The sequence below is a fragment of the Pteronotus mesoamericanus genome, unplaced genomic scaffold (assembly GCF_021234165.1).
Source record: "Pteronotus mesoamericanus isolate MK-2021 breed Mesoamerican mustached bat unplaced genomic scaffold, CSHL_Meso_final scaffold_507, whole genome shotgun sequence".
Classification (NCBI taxonomy): domain Eukaryota; kingdom Metazoa; phylum Chordata; class Mammalia; order Chiroptera; family Mormoopidae; genus Pteronotus; species Pteronotus mesoamericanus.
The window spans coordinates 15486695-15505324 of NW_026555319.1; the positions used below are offsets into that span (position 1 = coordinate 15486695).

An 18630-nucleotide genomic window follows, 5' to 3' on the forward strand; every position below is an offset into this window, starting at 1 on the left:
CGCCCTTCCCCACCACACACCCCACTTCAGTCAGATTAAAGAAGGTGTCTTACAGTTCTCCAAGCCTGCCAGGCACATTCCTGCTGGCAGAGGTTTTGCATCTGCTTTGCCCTCTGCTGTTAACACTCTTCCCACAACACTTAAGAGGTTTGCTTCCTCCCTTCATCCATATCTCTGCTCAAACATCTCCTTTTCTCCAAGACTTTCCCAACCCATCCCATCCAAAAGGAAACCCCCACCAATTGATTTCCATCCCCTTACTTACTTCGTTTTTCCATATAACCCTTCTCACTGATGTTAATTTTGATTGGTGTATTATGAGCATGTCTGCCATTAGCATGTAAGCTCCATGAATGCAGTGTCCACCATTGCAGACCCAGTGCTATGAACAGTGCAAGGCACCAAGAATTGAATATATATTTGTTGAATGAATTAATGAATAATACCCTAGAGATTGTATCTATTGCCCTGGCTCATTTGCTTCCACTGAATGCATAAATATACAGCTGGCCATGTGGTATTTTATTTTTTATTGGTTTAAGCCACTCCTTGCCTATCTAGCCAAAGCTTATGTCAGTTTCATAGCAGCAAAAAAGAAGGAAGTCAGGATCCTCATTACCTAGTACCACACCCTAGTATTCTGATGAAATCAACATGCACGCATAACTTTAATCTAGACTACTCAAGTTTGTTTTTCTCGCAGTTTTTCACAACTGACATGCCCTGGGCAAGTCTGTTCAAAAAATAATCATAAAATCTTGTACATTGCCTCAGTTTCCCTAGTGTAACGAGAACAAGATTGAGTCTGGGAGAAACAGACTAAAGCAAACAAGCCTGCACTTTCCCATTCCCTCTCTAGGATGCCACCTCATCCCCATTCATGAAGACAGACACAAGGGTGGATGGCTGCCACGTTCTTTTGTGTTACAAATCAAGTCATCGGAGCCTCTGGGAACATTGACCCCACCACCTGGCAGGTTGCTGTTTGTTCCTAAGGCCTGTATTTCTAGCTCCTGGGCCACTCCTCAATCACCCATAGGAGAAAAGATGTAATAACACATAGCAATTAAAATTCTAGTAATTGGCAAAGATTGGCTTGATGTTGTTAGAATTATCTAGTCTAGTGGTTCTCAAACCTGATTAGTTAACAGAATCACCTGGGCAGCTTTATAGACATACAGGTTCCCGGTCCCTCTCTAACACAACCGTTGGGAAAGGGCTCTAGTATGGTATACACACTCATACACACAGTCTCAGTCCCTCCACCCTCTTCTCTCTCTCTCTCTCTCTCTCTCTCTCTCTCTCTCTCGCACGCGCGCGTCCAGATAATATATAATCCTATGAAGCAAACAAACTAAGGTCAGAAAAATAGGAGTGGAGATGTTGAGGAAGGTTTTTCTGAGGAGGTAACATTTAGTGTGCCATGACAAGTATTGGGAATAACATTTTGGGCAGGACATAATGTGGAGTGTAGACAGAATTAAAAACAGCAGTGTGGCTGGAGCACAGTGACTAGGGGAAGAGCTCGGGGCACGGCAGGAGGGAGTGCCGGGCCCACATCACGGAAGCTTTGCTTCCAAGGTTGAAGGGTTTGAGTTTTGTTCCCCTACTCATGTCTTCCTGAGAACGGATTGCAGAAGTTAGAAAAATGGAAGCTGTGAGACCTAAACAAGACCGAGGTGTCTTCCGATGGTGATGGTGAAGGGGACTGAAGTGGTGGCACCCAGGAGAGAGAGGGCAGAGTGGCTTTGGGTGTATATTTTAAGAAAGGCGACAGGATTTGCTGATGATTGGGAAGTGGGGTGAGGGAGAAGCTGAAAACAAGGACGATCCCGAGGGGGTCCTATTAGAGACAGTATAGGGTGTGGCTGAGTGCCCCAGTTTCTCATCTGTAAAATGGCAGTTTCAAGGGACCTCCTCACTGGCTTGGTGGTGAGTTGATGTTTGTAAAGCACTTAGAACAGAGCTTGGCACATGGTAAAACACTCTGTAAGCATTAGTGGTGATGTGGATGGTGGTGATTCATTCAAGGTCACACAGCTGGTCAGCAGCAGGTCCAGGATGAAAAGCCAGGGCTTAGTTTCTTGCTTCAGTGTATTTTATGCTACACTGAGCTGCCTCCTTCAATTACCTTTGAACTTTTTTATATCTGGAGACTCTTGGTAGAGGGTTTGGTTGCCATGGTACATGAAGTGTCACACATCGTGACATATGAATGTCCCACCAAATACTAGAGTGCTCTGTGCAGCCTGGAATTCCAGATTATTTTGGCTGTCCATAAAACCATGCTATTCCAGACAAAACACAGGGCCCTGCTAGTGGGAGAAAGGGGGTACAGGAAGGGAGATGGTCTGTGGATAGATTTTTAAATACTGAAAGAAAATCTTCTAGAATATAGCTGTGCTCACGCTGTGCGCACGCCCAGGCTGGAGTAGGCAGGCACATGTACTGCAACGGGATCCTGGATACCGGAAGTTATACGTCAGTGCGTGCCAGGAGAAGGGAATAAGTAAAGCTCTAAGTGTTAGTGTAACTCCCCCAGATTGTCAGGTTCCTAGTGATACATCTTAAAGAAGTGTTTGAAGTGCTTCTATCTGTCAGTTTCAACTAAGCTAATTTTTTAAAATTGCTCTTTGTACTGTGCCTTTCTCATGAACCTCTGTGAATTTAATGCATGCAATATGTGGGGGGAAATCCTATCAGCCTCAGTCCCATCCCCCCAAAGTCTGAGAAGATTTTAGAAGCACGTGATTGCACCTACAAGTGTTTTGTCATTTCACAAAATGTATCTGAGACCGTGTTCAGTGTGTCTTGCAGAAAAGAATTTCAGAAACAGGTGAGAGAAAATGCCGACTCTGCCTTCCTCCCTGCTGTTGACTGTTTTGTTGCACCTCTATCTCAAACAGCATGGAGAGAACTGTTCTTCATTACCAGGGAATGTGAGTCATTCCCAGACTTGTGTGATTGGGATTCCAAAGCATTGCTGTATCCAATGGTCTTATTAAATCCAAGTGTCAGTGCAGCCTTTCAGACTGTAGGGGAGAGCTCAGTTACAGCTGGTGACCTGGTTCTAGTTACCACACAGGGACCCTGGCGAGAGCAGTGACTCCCTCCGAGCACCCAGAACTCCTCATGGATGGCTGTTACCCGCTCTTCCTGGATTTGGGGGTATACTTCATGGGCTTCAGTGCATTTCAGCTCCCTGTTTCTATCTTAGTTGGGATCTGCCTACTTCGAGGGACAATGTTCTAGTGTCTGTAGATAAACTAGTGCCAAGATTAGCCCAGCATTTGGAGGGTACCTTGATTCAGATTTACTCAGCCCTAGCAGTGTTAATATTCTTATGTCCAGGATCTAGCAAGACACTGTCCATTTCCAGCTTGATCCAAACAAAACAAATAAAACATCAACCAGAGAGGGAGGAGACCATAAATGTTGCCAGAAAATTACTTTGCTTTGTCTTTTCTTTCTCCTAGAATGTTTCACAGCCAATGGTGCAGATTATAGGGGAACACAGAACTGGACATCACTGCAAGGCGGGAAGCCATGTCTGTTCTGGAACGAGACTTTCCAGCACCCATACAACACTCTGAAATACCCCAACGGGGAGGGGGGCCTGGGCGAGCATAACTATTGCAGGTAAGGTGGGACCGCACGGTACTTAAAAAAAAACCCAAAAACCTCTGGTCTCCTCTTTCAATCTTTTCCAACCTTGCCCACAGCTAGGGAAAGCATCTTTGTCTCCTTTTGGCCAACTCAGAAGGCCTTTCTCATTACTATTTTTAAAAATCTTTCTCTTATACCTTGTGTGCGCAGCCACACATACAATCTTCCACTCTTTTCAACTTGAGTTGCTTTGATACTGGTTATCAGAGCTCTACTTTCCTGTCTGATCACTTGCATGTCTCTTTGCAGCAGATTTTCTCAGTTGGCCCTTCCACCAGTGGACAATCTCAGACAGCAAAGCTTCTTAAGCTGTTGTGAATGTAGCGGTCAAGCAAAAGCACCATCTGTGGCCCAAATGCCCCTTTGCTTCTGAGTAAGAAAAGCTGCCCTGCATTAACCCACCTTCTGCCAGCCCAGAATAACCTTTCTCTGGGAGTGGTGGCAGCCATCAACTGACTGAGGTGGATCTTTACTCTTCACCTGTCTGACTCTAGCAGGAACTCTTAACCTGAGACCTATGGAGCTTCAAATGTGTACTTGCAATTTTCTGGGGAAATTATCCATGACTTTGATCAGATTCCCAGTTATTAATGATCCAAAACAAGTAAAAAAATTACCGGTCTGTAGGAATCAGAGCAAAAATTCTAAGCACTTTTGGTTACAGCTTTGTTTTAGCTATTTATACCCAAGATCCCAGTAATGTGACTCATGGTTCAACACTGAGTCGAATTTAATTATTATTAAGACAGGTGCAAAGACAGCCCCCTGAGTCACTGTGACAGGGAAAAGTGATTCCTAAATTATGCTTTGAATCACACATGGTGTCCCTGGTTCCACCAATATGTTGGAAATTCAACCATGGCATGTTGACCCAGCTGAGCCAACATATTTGTACCTGCATTGCATAGGCTACACTGTTTACCTTTTGCCCTCTCTAGTACTTTTGTTAACACTCTAGGACCCTTGTGGTTGTCTTGAAGTCACCAGGCCTGTAGTCTATGTTTATTATCCCTGTGTGTTCAGCTCTTTCCTTTTTTTTCCTCCTGCCAGTGTTGCATTATTTTTCAGTTTGTTACTATAAAAGTATAAAAAGCTTTTCCAAAAAAATTCTCAAAAACTACAGACATATTATTTAAATAAAGTCCCGTATTTTACCTCTTTCCCTCCAAATGCCTACCACGCCACGCCCCACTTCCCAGGGGTAACAATTTGTATATATGCTACTTGACATTTTGCTGTTTTTTGTATTTTATTGTTAAAGTTTTGCACGCTCATTAAGTAATTCTTTGACAATTTATTTTCAAAACTACAAGTTCATTAAAATTTTTTACATAATTAAAAATTTAACCCCACTTCATGTCTGGCTTATTTCTTTCTCCTAGTTTTTCTATTCATAGGAATAGTTGGGTTAGGAAGAGTTTTTAAGAAGAAAAACTAGTGTTCTTTTTGTTTTTTACATAGTTACTTACATTCTTGTTCTAAAGAGTCTCTTGCTTTCTATCAAGCAAGTCTTGCCAAAAGAGCTCCTGTTTTTAAGCCTGACTTTAAGGTAAATTTGAAATACCCAGTGAGGTTTAATTTATGTGAAAAATATATTTTCTCCTAGGTCAGCAACCTGTTCTCTCCACAGACTCCCAGAAATGCACTAGTAAATTAAGAGCGCAGTGAGAGCCAGGGACCACCACTGTCCTCCCTAGCCCGGGCCTGCTGCAGCTCTCCCCTGCACCGATTTGATGGAATGTACCAGACCTTAACTACCAGTTTATGCTGCAAAAAGAGAAGTTGAAATTGTTGATTGTTATCACATCAGAGAGTCTGGGCCTTTTGTTTTTAGCCCTGCAGTGAAGTCAAAGATGAATTTCCTTGTTCTCTATTAAGCTATTCTGATGCTTTTCAGAATGGTTTTGACATTGATAACAAACAGTTGTTTTCTGAGGTCTTTACCAAATACTACATCAAAGCTGAATGCTGAATAGAGGCAGGAAAATGACAGTGAAATACTGTTTAAAGAAGGGCTTTGTACAAGTTCTCCTACTTTGATTTCTCAGCTGACATCCGACACTGTGTTTGTCTTATGTGATGTTTCCAGATCCATCACAGCTGAGATGTCTGAGAGATGGCGAGTGATGGGAACGCACTTTTCTGGGCTTGACATATCTGGATCAGAAGGGAAGACAGGGAGACGGGAGGAGCAGAATTGGCGCTGGCACCTGCCTTTGGGCATAAAAAATAAAAGGACCCTTTGTGCTTTAGGGTGTCTTATCTTCTGGGTCACACAATAGGCTTATCCCTCTCAGGCCCGATAGGGGTTTCTCCAAAGCTCCGGCTGCTGGGTCTTTGTGCCCATTTCCGGCCTAACCGGAGTGTCAGGTTTCCAGTGTTCTGAGTCTAAATAAAGGGAGCTCGGGAAGCAGTGGAGAGAGGCGAGGCTTTTCTGTGTGTCCAGTAACCCCTGCCATTTTTTCTGTTCATTTCTGCAGTGTTGCCCATTAATGTCAGGGCATCGCTGCATTGAAAAGACCTCAAAGGGCATTTATTCCAATACACTCTTTTAGAAATGTGAAATTAATCTTTTAAAAATTTTATTGCTCTATCAGAAGTTGGTACCAGGATTACAGGACTGTAGGTTCTGATTGAAACTCTTTGGCCTAGTGTTCTTCAGAATTCTCTGAGAAGTTAGTATTTTGACATAGGAATAGGACCCATTTCTATGAAATGAGTTGACCAGCCTGATCCTGGTGAAAGCTTGTCAGTGGAGACTATATTATGTAAATTTTCCATATTAATAACATGGGTCTCTGCACCACATTTTGGCTACCTGCCTAGCATTCCCTTATATGGCTATAGCATATTTATTTAACCAATCCTTAATTGGTATTTCTAAATTTTTTGTATTATAAAAATACTGTGATGAACACCTTTCTAAGTAAAGACTTCCTTAAAGTACCAAAGGAGAAATTGCCAAGCAAAGGGGCTTTGACTCTAATTACCAAATTGCCATCCTGACTATTTACAACATTCACATTCTTATCTGCAGCAGTTAAGCAGCAGAGAAGGTACCTGTGCTCTCTCAGCCATGGAAATGGCCACACTCACACTTAAGGTGCCAGTGCTCTTTACCTGATTTGTTCAGTGTTCAGTTGTTCCCGTTACACTGGAGCGAATTTGTATAAACATTATCACCCTTGCTTACTCTCTCTCTACCCCTTCCTGCCCCCCGAACTCTGAAGGGTATGTTGGAAGAGAAAAGTGTTAGGAATTTTTCCTTCCTAAGAGATGGCATTGAGGTACATACCAATTATGAAAAATAACAGAAGCTGAAGCGTTCCCTTTTGGTAAAACTGAAAAAGCAATGAGCCAGTTGACATAAAATGATGGAAATGTTACTGTGTGTCCTTTTCCCCAACAGAAACCCAGATGGAGATGTGAGCCCCTGGTGCTACGTGGCAGAGCACGAGGACGGTGTCTACTGGAAGTACTGCGAGATCCCCGCTTGCCAGAGTAAGACTCCACCGCGCCGCCCGCAGGGTTCAGGACCCTGGACACTGAGAGTGTGGAGTGGGAAGGCCGCTGCCACAGGGCCGGTAGTTCAGGCAGGCGGATTTCATGAAGCAGGTGAAAGGAGAAGCCCTCCCGGCCTGAGGATTCGCACTTTTCTTGGTGGAGCTTTTCAGAAACGGGGATGCCTGGCTCCCTCAGGATCCCATTTCCTTGACGGATAAGCTCAACCAGAATTTCTGCTTCTACTCAGTTTCCTCATGCTTAGTCTTTCATCAATAGAATCAATAGAGATGACAACAGTAGCTCCGTAGCAAGCCAGGAAAAACACCTTGTATTTTCGAAACGGTGTTTTTTCTTGTTTTTTGTTTTTTGGAGTGAATGAAGCCAGTAAAGCTAAGTTATGACATTACTTAGTATTTGGATTTAATGTGCTGTGTCCCCTGAAAAATGATTTTCAGTAAATATTAGATACCCTCCAAAGCTTATGTGATAGCCCTTCTCCTCACATTAGCATAAAGAGTTTTTGTTGTTTATACAACTTACAACTTGTTCCTTTCTACTACCAAAAAGAAAATTTCCTCAGTCTTTTACTATGAGGCCTGTTTTCTAACAGTTCACTCATTTATTGCTATATTCAGTGTTTATGATATGCAAGATACAAAGGCAGGAAGATACCCTATGATGTGACAGGGAATCTTAGGAAGATACTTTAAAGCAAGCTAGAAAATGTTGTAAATAGATTTAAAGCACAGAAGCCAAAACTAAACATGGTACTAAGAAGTTTATTAATGTAGTTTTGAGATACCTTTTTAAATATGCCAAAGGAGCAGGGTCTCTCAGTTCCTAGAGTTGAAAGGCAGGATAGCTTATTCATAATAATTCTACCTGGGTTATTTTTCCTTATTATTTAAACCTACTCCTTGCCCTGCCTTTTTTCTCATTCCTCAGGTCAGGAGCCTGTGCATATAGAGTGATTTGCAGGGGATCTGGGACCCCTCACTCGTGCCCACTCCAGCAACCCAGATTCTTATTCCTCAAGGGGAGAGGGCACCTTCTAAACTGGTGCTGCAGACTCAGTCCTCGCCTTTCATAAATTAAACTTCCAAATGTCACCACAGCCTGGCAGTTAGGCCCTAGCTTCACTATCCTTCCAACCTGAGTATGTCTTGATTCAGTCCCCAAGTTGAGAAAAGAGTAAAGGCCAGAAGAAAGGGCTTTTGCTCAGTCTGCTTAATCAAATTTTTAAAATGAAAAACATCTCATTTGGCTCTAGTTATGTAAAGAAGGAAGGGGCAGGGGGAAAGAAAAGCAGATTTTTCTCGGTCCATTTGTTCTACACAAAGATAGTCTTTTAGTACCAGCCTATGTCATTCTCTCAGGAATGGCAAAGAGGGGATTTCAATCTGGTCGCTTTTATTTGGAAAGATAATCCTCAACTTGCATTTATAAAATATAATTTGGGCCAATGGGAACTGAATCATATGGTCACCGAAACTGAGTTTTGGAAGACAGAGTTAGAGCAAAAATGGTACAAGCCACCCAGGACCCTTCTAATTCATAATATTTGTTGGATGTGCCTTGCTGTTCCAAAAAAGGAAAATTTAATATTATTTCCTTTTTTTAAGGCCCTTTGGTAACCCTCTCAAAGCTCTAAAGCTGGCCTTGAAATGGTCTGGGTAGAGAAATTGGGAATAAGAACTGGGGAGCACCTAGTTTGAGGGGGTAGGCAGTCACTGGCTTTGGTTCTTTAGAAAAGCCTCACGTTCACTCTGTGGGTACCAGGGCGCCCCATCAAGCCAAGCCTCAAACCTTGAGTCTGGCGGAGCACTGTGCGTCTAGTGTATCTGATTAACATAGTTGAGAAAAACTCCTGTGATATTTGCAGCAAAAGACCTTGGTAGTTGACGAGTGGACTCAATTGAGATTTCAGCCTGCCTATTTTAGGCCAGTTTTGCCCTATTTTTGGATGTGGAGTCATAATTTTCATGAATAATACTGACCCTCTATGTTAAGCCCACTATTCATGATTAGCACTGAACTTGTCATACAGGAAGAGGCCTGTGACATGATCAGATTCTTGGAAAGTTTATATCTGAATATAACAGACCCAGCAGGAGCCAGGGGGAGTGAATGTTTAGAGACAAAGCAGAATGTGGTTGAATGGTGGGCCATTGTGTGAAGACCGGAATCTCTGCCCCTCGGCGTGTTATGTAGGGAGCTAAGACAAGCAGGGAGGCCAAGATGAAGTATGACTCAAAGGGGGGCCAAGAGAAATCTGAACGGTGCTCTTGACCTATGGAGCACGGATCAGAACTTACTGTTAAAAGAAGAACAACTCCGAGATAATTGGATTTGCTCTTCAGACCACTCCTACCAATGTGTTTCTCAGAAACCCCAAGTTTTTAGTACGGAGAGAAGTAATATAGATATTAAAAGCAAATTCCGTTAGCAAATTTATCATTCCTCTAGATTGCACTCTTTAAATCTGTAAGTCCTGCTGGTTTGGCTATTGAGGGGGAAATCATTTGGCTTAAAATCTATTTTTTGTATATCTTTCTTTTGTAAAAAACCATCCTTACCATTTCTAATTCCCATTTATTTCACTGCTTTAGAGGGACATGCCTGTGTGGACCTCAGTATTGCTTTTGCTTTGCTCTATTTTACCTATGGGTTCTTTATAACTGTGGGTTGTTGGGGTTTTTTTAAGTAAATAATCTAGCTATGTGTAGGGGGAGGAACCTGCAAATGGTATGAAAGGCTAATATAATTTTCTTTACACACAGCTGATTTGGGCCACAGGCATGAGAAACTTAACTTCTTGTCCCTGAGAGCTATTTTCTGTTTCCTATAAAACATTCACAGGATTTCTACAAACTCAACTGTAATTCATCTTTGAAATAATTAGCAAAGTTTAAATACAGACTATTAGATTATATCAAGGAATCACTGTTTATTAGGTATAATAAAATTATTTTAGATTATAAATCATACTGAAATATTTGTGGATGAAATAATACTATATCTGGGATTTATTTTAAAATGGTCCAGTCTTCCAAAAAGTGAGTGGGTAGGGGTGAGGGAAATAGATGAAATGCAAATGGTTTTTTAAAAAAGTGAACATTTGTTAATGTGTGGTGACAGGCTTATTATTCTTTCCTACTTTTGTGTATATTTGAAAGTTTCCATTGCAAAATATAAAGTTTATAATATTTTAAAGTTTTATAATATTCTAAATATTACAAAAATTAAATGCATACATATAACATTCAAAATATCTGGATTCGAATGTGTAACAAGAGTAACCTAAATTGTAATGCTTTACATGTAACTCACAGGTATCTGGGTTAGTTATTAAAATTAGTGATTACAGTTTTTGTTATTGAAGTTAATAAAACTATTAGGTATTTAAAGTTATTAAAACTGTTATTTAAGGTAGTTATTAAAGTTAAAGCTAGCTATTAAAGATAGTTATTATTATTTAAAGTTAGTTATAAAGCTTAAAATCACAAGGACTTTAGAGATTATTAGCTGTGACAAATAACATTTTTTAAGCACCAACCATATGCCAGACCTTATACAACATGGGAACCACAAGGATGGCATGGTCTGCAGTGTGTGCGGGGAAGCCCCTGGTCTAGAACTGAAGACAGACACATAAACAGACAGGTATATGCAAGACACCTACGGTATATGAGCCGAGCACTGAAGACTGGTCATTGCCCTGGCCTGGTGGGAGGCAGGGGCTACTGTTCATCAAAGAGGACTTCTGGAAGAAGCAGGATCTCAGTGAGGGGTTTCTTCAACTTTAAGGTTCCTTATAAAAATGTAGTAGTAGAACAATCACCAGGGATCTTATTCAAATGCAGATTCTGATTCAGTAGGTCTGGGATGCACTTGATACTCCTAACAAGCTCCTGCGGTGCTGGAGCTGCAGGGCCACACTTTTCAGCAGCCAGGTTCTAGGTGTTGGGGTGAAGTGGGGCAGGAAGGACATTGGAGGCAGGGGGAGCAGTCTGTGTACACATGCACACACACACATTTTCAGGCAAAGTCAGTGTTGCTGAGACAAAAAATTTTAAGAAGAAATACAGGGGATGAGGTCTGAGAACAATTAGGTGGGGCCAGATAATGGAAGGTTTGTGGTCTGGGTCCGGAGCTTGGACTTGACTCAGGAAGACGGGGATGAGGTTGAGGAGAGTGTGATGCGTCAGAAGAAGACATTTCTCCACACTTTCGTAAACCTCTGTATTAGAGATTTAGGGTCAGGCTTCTCCCTCTTAATCTGTGAGAGATTCTCTAATGATTGTAGCATTCACACCGACCACCCCTACGAGGAGGCCAGTGACAGCACCTGAGCAATATGGGACCTTTGGTCATCAGCCAATGACCTCACTAGCTCAAGGTCCTTGTAATGAAATAACACCCTGACCTTGTTAAAATAGGTTTGCTGTTCCTTACAAAAATGCAGCCCCAAAAACAGGATTTGAAAGCTTCCAATAGTGATCCCTAATGAGAGTTTTTAAAGCTATATTCAGAGCTTGAGTAAAAAGCCAAGGGTGCTTTGGCAATGGTGGTCAAGACAGTTTCTCAGTTACAGAAGATGTTTGGTTTCTGTTAGCATTTTCTGCATTTTAATGTCAGCACTGATCTTTATAGTATGTCTTAGCTTTTATTTGAGCTATTATTGAGTACCTACTGGGTACAAAGCACTTACATTCATATTATCTTATTTAACTTTTTGACAGTCCTATGAAGCAAGTGGTGTGTCCTCTTCTAACAACCCGTCACCTATTGCTCAAAAGAGAAAACGAGGCTAGAGTAGTCAAGTGATTTGATGAGAATTACACTCTGAGCCAACAGGATTTGAATCTAGGACTCCTCATGGCAAGATGAGTGCCTTTTCTTTCCAGTCCTTGAGAATAGCCCCATTTCTTTTATTTCCATGAAAACTGGGGCCTTGGGATGGATCCAGGCTACTGTTGAGGTCATTCTTGAGAATTTTCTTTGTGGATTGTTTGGGAATTAGAGTTTGAAATTCTGATAGTATGCTGAAGTATTAAGATTGCCTTTTTGACATTGTGGAAGCCAAAGGATTAGCTCAGTGGCGACAGAGGGTCTGCAGTTCAAGCTGTTAGCTTTAAGTCATTTTCTTTTCTTCTTTGGGTTTGGGAAATCCCAGGCCCCAGGAGTAAAGCAGGCTGCAATGGTATCCAGGAAGCATTTGTTGCACAGCAGAGTGGCTCTGTAGAATGTTGGACTGTCTCCGCGGGTGTTCCCAGCCCAGCTGTTCTCAGCTGGGAACAGGCTCCCCAGAGTTGGACCCTTTGCATGAAACACTGCATCAAGCAGCCTTGTCCAGACCTCATGGTCTCTCTGCGTCTTCATTGCATGAGCTGAAGTTCACCTTGAAAAAAGACACAACAACTCTGTGCCTCGTTAACCCTTTACAGCTAAAACAAAACCTCAAACTTAGGCCATAGCCAAAGCAATATTGAAGTGAACATTAATAATATAAATTATGCACACTAATTTTTTTCACCTCCTCTGTCTTTCCATTACAATTACATAATGTTTTTCATTGAACCCTTTCGACTGCCCAAATTATCATTGTCAAAGTCCTGTTTCTTACTGTTTATTCTTGCTTTATATGAGTAGTTTTGTTTCCCAGCTAGACTGAGATTTTCAAAGATAGGAGCAGGGGTAGCTCTGGAATTTCTGTGAAAGAGAGGCTTAAGGTAGAAAGGGGGACTCAAGGGTTTCTTTTAAAGCTATGTTTGCATAGCAGGCACCCTCATTTTACTTGGATTGTATATTATTTACAGAGGGGTGCTGATGGAATTTATGGGGGCTTTTCCCAGTCAAGCCTTATTTCTTAACAGTTTTCCACAACACCTAACATAGCGGAGACCATGACAGGTCCTCATCAGTATTCTTAATGACGCGAAATTCTGTGTCTTCCAATGAGAGAGAGAAAACAAACTAGTGAGAAGAATGTGGACCTGAGAGTCACCAGCTTCGTTTTGAATCATTATTCACGTAATAGCTTATGGCAAAGTGACTCTCCCCTGGGCCTTCGTTTCTTCATCTGTGCCTTCCATGATTATTCTGAAGATTAATGAGTAAAATGTACACGATCCTCAATCTAGGACCTAGCACATGGTTGGCTCAATAGTACTGGCAGTTATTGTGGTGACCTGTGCTTTCCCCCCAGAAACAGACCACCATTGGTGTGTTCCTGCCATCCAGTTCCTCAGTAGGTCATTCCTAACCTGCATGTTCTACCCACTCCCTTCTTATCTGACTGACTGTGGGGCTCAGTGGCGTGCCTCAGCATCTGTGGTGGCCATTCCGCTGGGGACTGACGTGGCACTGCACTCAGGGAACACAAGGGGCCCTGCATTTGTTCTTACTGGACAGCTCTGTGGTTTCAGATCTGGCATATACCTGATTAGTCTTTGTTTCTGGCAGTGGGTGTTATTTAATTTTCCACTAAAAAATATAGACTTCCTGAACCAAATAGACATTTTCTTCAGGGACAGATATATACTGTAAGGAATATATACATAAACATAAGAAATAGTTCCTACCATCAATCTTATGATGTAATTAGGAATCTGAGTTATAAACATGGGAGAAAATTGGAGAGGAGCCCATCAATTACATAAATAAGATTGAGTTATGAGGTAGAGTGCTGTGAGTTTTTGAAGACAGAAGGGCTCAGGATGGGTTGTAGAAATTGGAGACAACATCACAGAGAAAGGCGGGTGGAGAGGGATGGGTCATGGAACCGTCTGACAGAGACTTGGAGGAAGGGCACAGGATTGTTGTGCTTGTGGGTTGGGAACCAAGCTGCCTGAGTAGACAAGTGGACAGAAAGGAACCAGATCAGCCCTTAAAAGCCACAGTTGATTAGATGGGGACCTGACATGCTGAAAGCCCTAGCTTAGGAAGATGAGCCAGTGTCCACTTTCAGGGTGGATCGGAGGAAGGAAGTTTGGGAAGGAGAGAATGGGTATAGATTTCTAAATTCAGGGGATATGGGCCTGGGCTATGATGGCAGCAGTGAGATAAGTCAGGAAGGGTTAAATCCAAGACATTTAAGAAGAAGACTGAACTTGACGACAAGTGGAATACATAAGGGATGAAACAGCAGAAAAAGTAAAAGATGACTCTGTGGTTCCTTGCCTGGGGTATTTGTGGTATCCCTGGAAAAAAAGTTCAAGTCAACAAACTGAGCTCTTCTTCCCAGAGACAGCTGTATCATTCCTCTTGAACTCGGACTGACCTTTTGTCAAGTAAGGTGTTTCAGTTGTCTGTTACTGCCTAACAAGCCACCCCAAACCCTAGTAGCTTAAAACAACAGATTATCGTTTTTCCTGATTCTGTGGGTTGGCTGAGTTTCAGCCAGCCTATCTGCTATTCTCCTGTGGGCTCAATCAGGTGGCTGCGTTCAGCTGGGGGCTCTGCTGGGGCAGGATATTCAGGATGGTGTTAGGACTCTACTTGGGTGACTGTCCTTTGTAGCAGCATATTCAGGCCTCTTCTATGGTAGCTGGCTGGCTGACTTCTAAAGATGAGATAGCAGAAGCTGCCAGTCCTCTTAAGTAAGGCATGAACTCCGAAGTCCACCACATTCTGTTGATCAAAGCACGTCAAAAAGCCAGCTCAGATTCAAGTGCAGATGAAATTGATTCCAACTATTAAAGTAGGGAATGACACACGTGTACGGGGGAGGAGGGGAGAAATTATTAGTCTTCTCTGGAGACTGTCTACCATATTAAATAACCAGAAATTAATTTCAGAGAAGGAACTCCCATCAGAAGAGAACTACCGTGGTAATACATCACGGCTCTATAAGGGTCAGGATCCTTAGGAACTCTTACTACCTTCCCCTAAAGGTAAAATTTCATAGGGGAGAAAAGGCTGTTTACTTATTCATTCAAGTAAGTTGTTATAGACTTGGAGACACATGCAGAGTGGCTTGAAGACTCAGAGTGACTGAAAAGGAGAGTTGGTGTTTAGAAATAAATTTATGGAGGTAAAGTGAGGCCATGTGGCCATATTGTGGTAGGATTTGGACCAAGATGGCAGCCGTCAGATTTGGAACTGTGTTGGGTGCAGTATGCTTATGGTCACGGCTGAGAGTGTGGATGAATCTACACTTACCTCACTGATTCTCTGATGGAAGTACTCTAGATGATAGGTCCTCTGATAGGACTCCAGTGGCAAAAATCTCATGTGCACTTAGTCCTTGTTATTGTGGAAGTGGTGGTAGTGAGAAGGCACCAGGTATTAGATCAGTGGTGTCAGACCTGACCTCGGTCCAGCAACTGTGGTACTTGAGTTCAGGGGCTAGGGAAGATTTCAGAGCCAAGACTCAAACTATAAAATAAAGTCTATTTAAAAAGTCACAGAGGTAGAAGAAGTGAGTGGTAGAGGACATGGGCTCAGAAAACAAATAACAGAGGCAAGAAAAAGTGCCCTTGGAGCTTCAGATCTTAAGAAAGAGAAGACTAAGGGAACCGGGCCTTGGGGGAAGGGAAGAGGAAGAGAAGGGGAAAGGTGGTAGGTGGGCACACTCCTGGGAGGGAGAAGCACTGAGTCCTCAGTCCTAAGGGCTTTTTTAAAGATTTACTTATTTTTTTTTAGACAGAGGGGAAGGGAGGGAGAAAGAGAGGCAGAGAAACATCAACATGCGGTTGCCTCTCACACGCCTGCAACCCAGGCATGTGCCCTGATGGGAATTGAACTGGCGATACTTTGGTTCACAGGCTGATGCTCAGTCCACTGAGCCATGCTAGCTGGGGGCTGTCCTAAGGGCCTTTAAGGGTGAGGATTTTAGAAGCGGTCCCAGGGAAGGATCCCAATAGACTAGTCATCAGCTTTCCAGGTGTGTCCTTTCATGGTTGTGGTCTCTGCCTATTGGTCAGAGCCAGGGTAGGGCGTCATTAGTCAGTGCAGCTGGTTCTGAGGCAGCCATGGCATCATTTGTCTGGTTTTGCTGCATTTCTGAGCCTAGAGCTGAAACACAATTGACGCCTAGATGTTATCTCTAGAGGTTAATGCTTAAGGGCGTGATCATGCAAGGACCCGCATGGGAGTCCCATGAGGCCATTCTTCGTTCGGCCCCTTATTCCTCCTCCAGGGGGTTTTTCCACTTGACTAGCAACATATCAGGGGAGGAAAGTTCAGGGGAGGGTCTGAACCACCTGACCAGCGATATGCTAGGGGAGGAAAGGTTACCCTGGGAGTGAGGTCCTTGTTTTCCCAGTTTTTCCCGTTGCCGGGCACTCAGAGCTTTGTGCCCTGATGACCTTCTGTACCTGGGCTGTCTTGCTTGCTCTGCTCACGGTCTAACTGCCTTCCACAGAAAGGAGGAATCGTCTACTGAGGCACCAATGCTGAGTGCCTGGGGCGGAAGGTGGGGTCTGCCACACAAGGTTAAATGACATTTAAAATAAGCGGAGTCACTGCATAGTTTCTAATGAAGCAGATTTTACTTATAAGAAAAAATAAAAGATGTCCTGCAGTACCAGGGAAGGGTTTCCGAAAATGCAGGACAAGGACTTTGCTTTTAGTTTCTTAAATATCCCAGATCTGGCCAGTGCACTGGGATAGAAAACAGAGTAACTGTCAGGACTTACTCTTATGCAAATTTCCATCTGAAGATGAACATTCAAATTGAGCTTTTACCATAATGGGCGCACTTTCCATCTTTGTTAGGAATTGTTTGATTGCCAGGAATAGAACTCATTCAGTCTGACTTGAGCAAAAGGGATTTATTGGAAGGACTTTGGGAGTAGATCACAAAATCCAACCCCAGTGTCCCAAGAACCTGGGAAGAAAGTTTCTGCTCTCTCCAGCTCTCCCTGAGGCCCCATGGCTCCTGCCTCTGCCTTTCTCAGCATGGCGTTCATTCTTCCCCCTGTCTGTGGACTGGCAGAATCAGCTCACTCATCAGTTCATGTGGCTCAAACATGGCTGGCTGCCTTAATGCCCACGTGACAGTGCCTGCAGTTCACTAACTGGAATCCCAATTCCACCTTCCTGGGAGAGAGAGCCTGGTGGCCCCAGACGGAGTCAGCTGTGGCCAGAGGAGGAGCAGCTGTGGGAACAGGTCCTCTGAGAAGGTGCCACGGGCAGAAGGCGGTCCTCAGAAAAGGGCTGTCCGCTGTGGAGGCCCCCCAAGAGACGCGTGGAGCGCCTTCACAGTGACGCCAGTTATCTCCAAATGTCACAGGTGCTTAATAAGCCTGCCTGGTTGCTTCCCAACCATTCCTTGTGATAGTAAAAAAATGATAGTTCCTGGGTTAATCGGAATAGAGAGCCATTTCCTCTCAGCCATCTCTAAAACTTACCTCTGTCAAGAACTCTGAGCATCTGAAGAGAATGTTGGTAATTAACCATCATGAGTTTTTAAAGCATCAACTCTGATAAACAAGGGGTCCGTTTGTATTTTAAGAAGATTTTTTAAAAATTGAAAATGATGCAGCCTCTTTGGTAAGACAAAAAATGCATGACCAAGCCACAGGACTTTAAATAGCATTGAAAGTGAAAAGGAATTTGAGAACAAATATTCTTTTTCAAATTGAGTTTTCCTCCCTGCTTCTGGGAATAGCTAAGGGTGGGTTACGGCCTGGAAATCCACTCAATTGACCAGTAATGCTTTTGAAGACTACATGACGTGTCTTCTCCGGCGAGACTTCGAGCCACACTTTCCAGTGCGACTCGGAGGTCAGTGGCACCCCTCAGAGACTGGCTGTGCTTCAGAGGCTCGCCTTGTGGTGCCTGGAGCATTGCGGGACTAATGCATTTGAGAATTCTGTCTTTAATCTCACAGAGTCATTTTCGTTTGGCTCCCCAGACTGGCCCTATTAGGAAAAGGGACCAGGGACACAAAAAAAATACCATGACATGAGAATGTGCACCCCTAGAGCTTCTCTCTGCTCTCCATTTTCAGCTTGTGTACCCCCACACAAGGCCCTTAACCCCATTAAACTGATTTCTTTGTCAGATAGCAACTGACTTCTGTCACATTGCAATACCATCGTCTGTCCTGCCTTCCTAAAAGGGCTGAGAGTTTCATGCAAGATGCTTACGTGAAAGTGTGTTGTATGCTAGCCAGATAGATGTAAGAGATTAACATTTGACTATCTGGAATCAAAGCCGGTTTTCTGAGGTGGCTGCCTTTGATTTTTGTCCTTTCATTCAATACTATTTTATATTTCTATTTCTAAGCATGTTGTTCCTGTTTGTGTGGTGAATGATAAAAGCCTTATTCCAAATAATGATAATAAACACTGTTTATTCAGCACATACTATCTTGCTAGGTCTTGTGGTGGTTACTTTATTTACATTATCTTCTTTTTGTTCTCCTTTGAGGCTGTATTGTTTCTCATTCCACTGTTGATAACACTGACCTGGGAAAGCTGCGGCAGAGAGGCCACAATTCACCGTAGGGTT

General features: G+C 43.0%; 1 protein-coding gene across 2 annotated transcripts in view; it reads left to right on the forward strand.

Annotated features, from left to right (window-relative positions):
- Positions 1-18630, forward strand: part of KREMEN1 (kringle containing transmembrane protein 1) — a 62934-nt gene that overhangs the window by 12602 nt on the left and 31702 nt on the right. For both annotated transcript variants that reach the window (XM_054594154.1, XM_054594155.1), the window contains 2 exons: positions 3477-3639; positions 7076-7167. In XM_054594154.1, coding sequence (XP_054450129.1) covers positions 3477-3639; positions 7076-7167 — 255 coding nt within the window. The remainder of the gene's footprint in view (positions 1-3476; positions 3640-7075; positions 7168-18630) is intronic.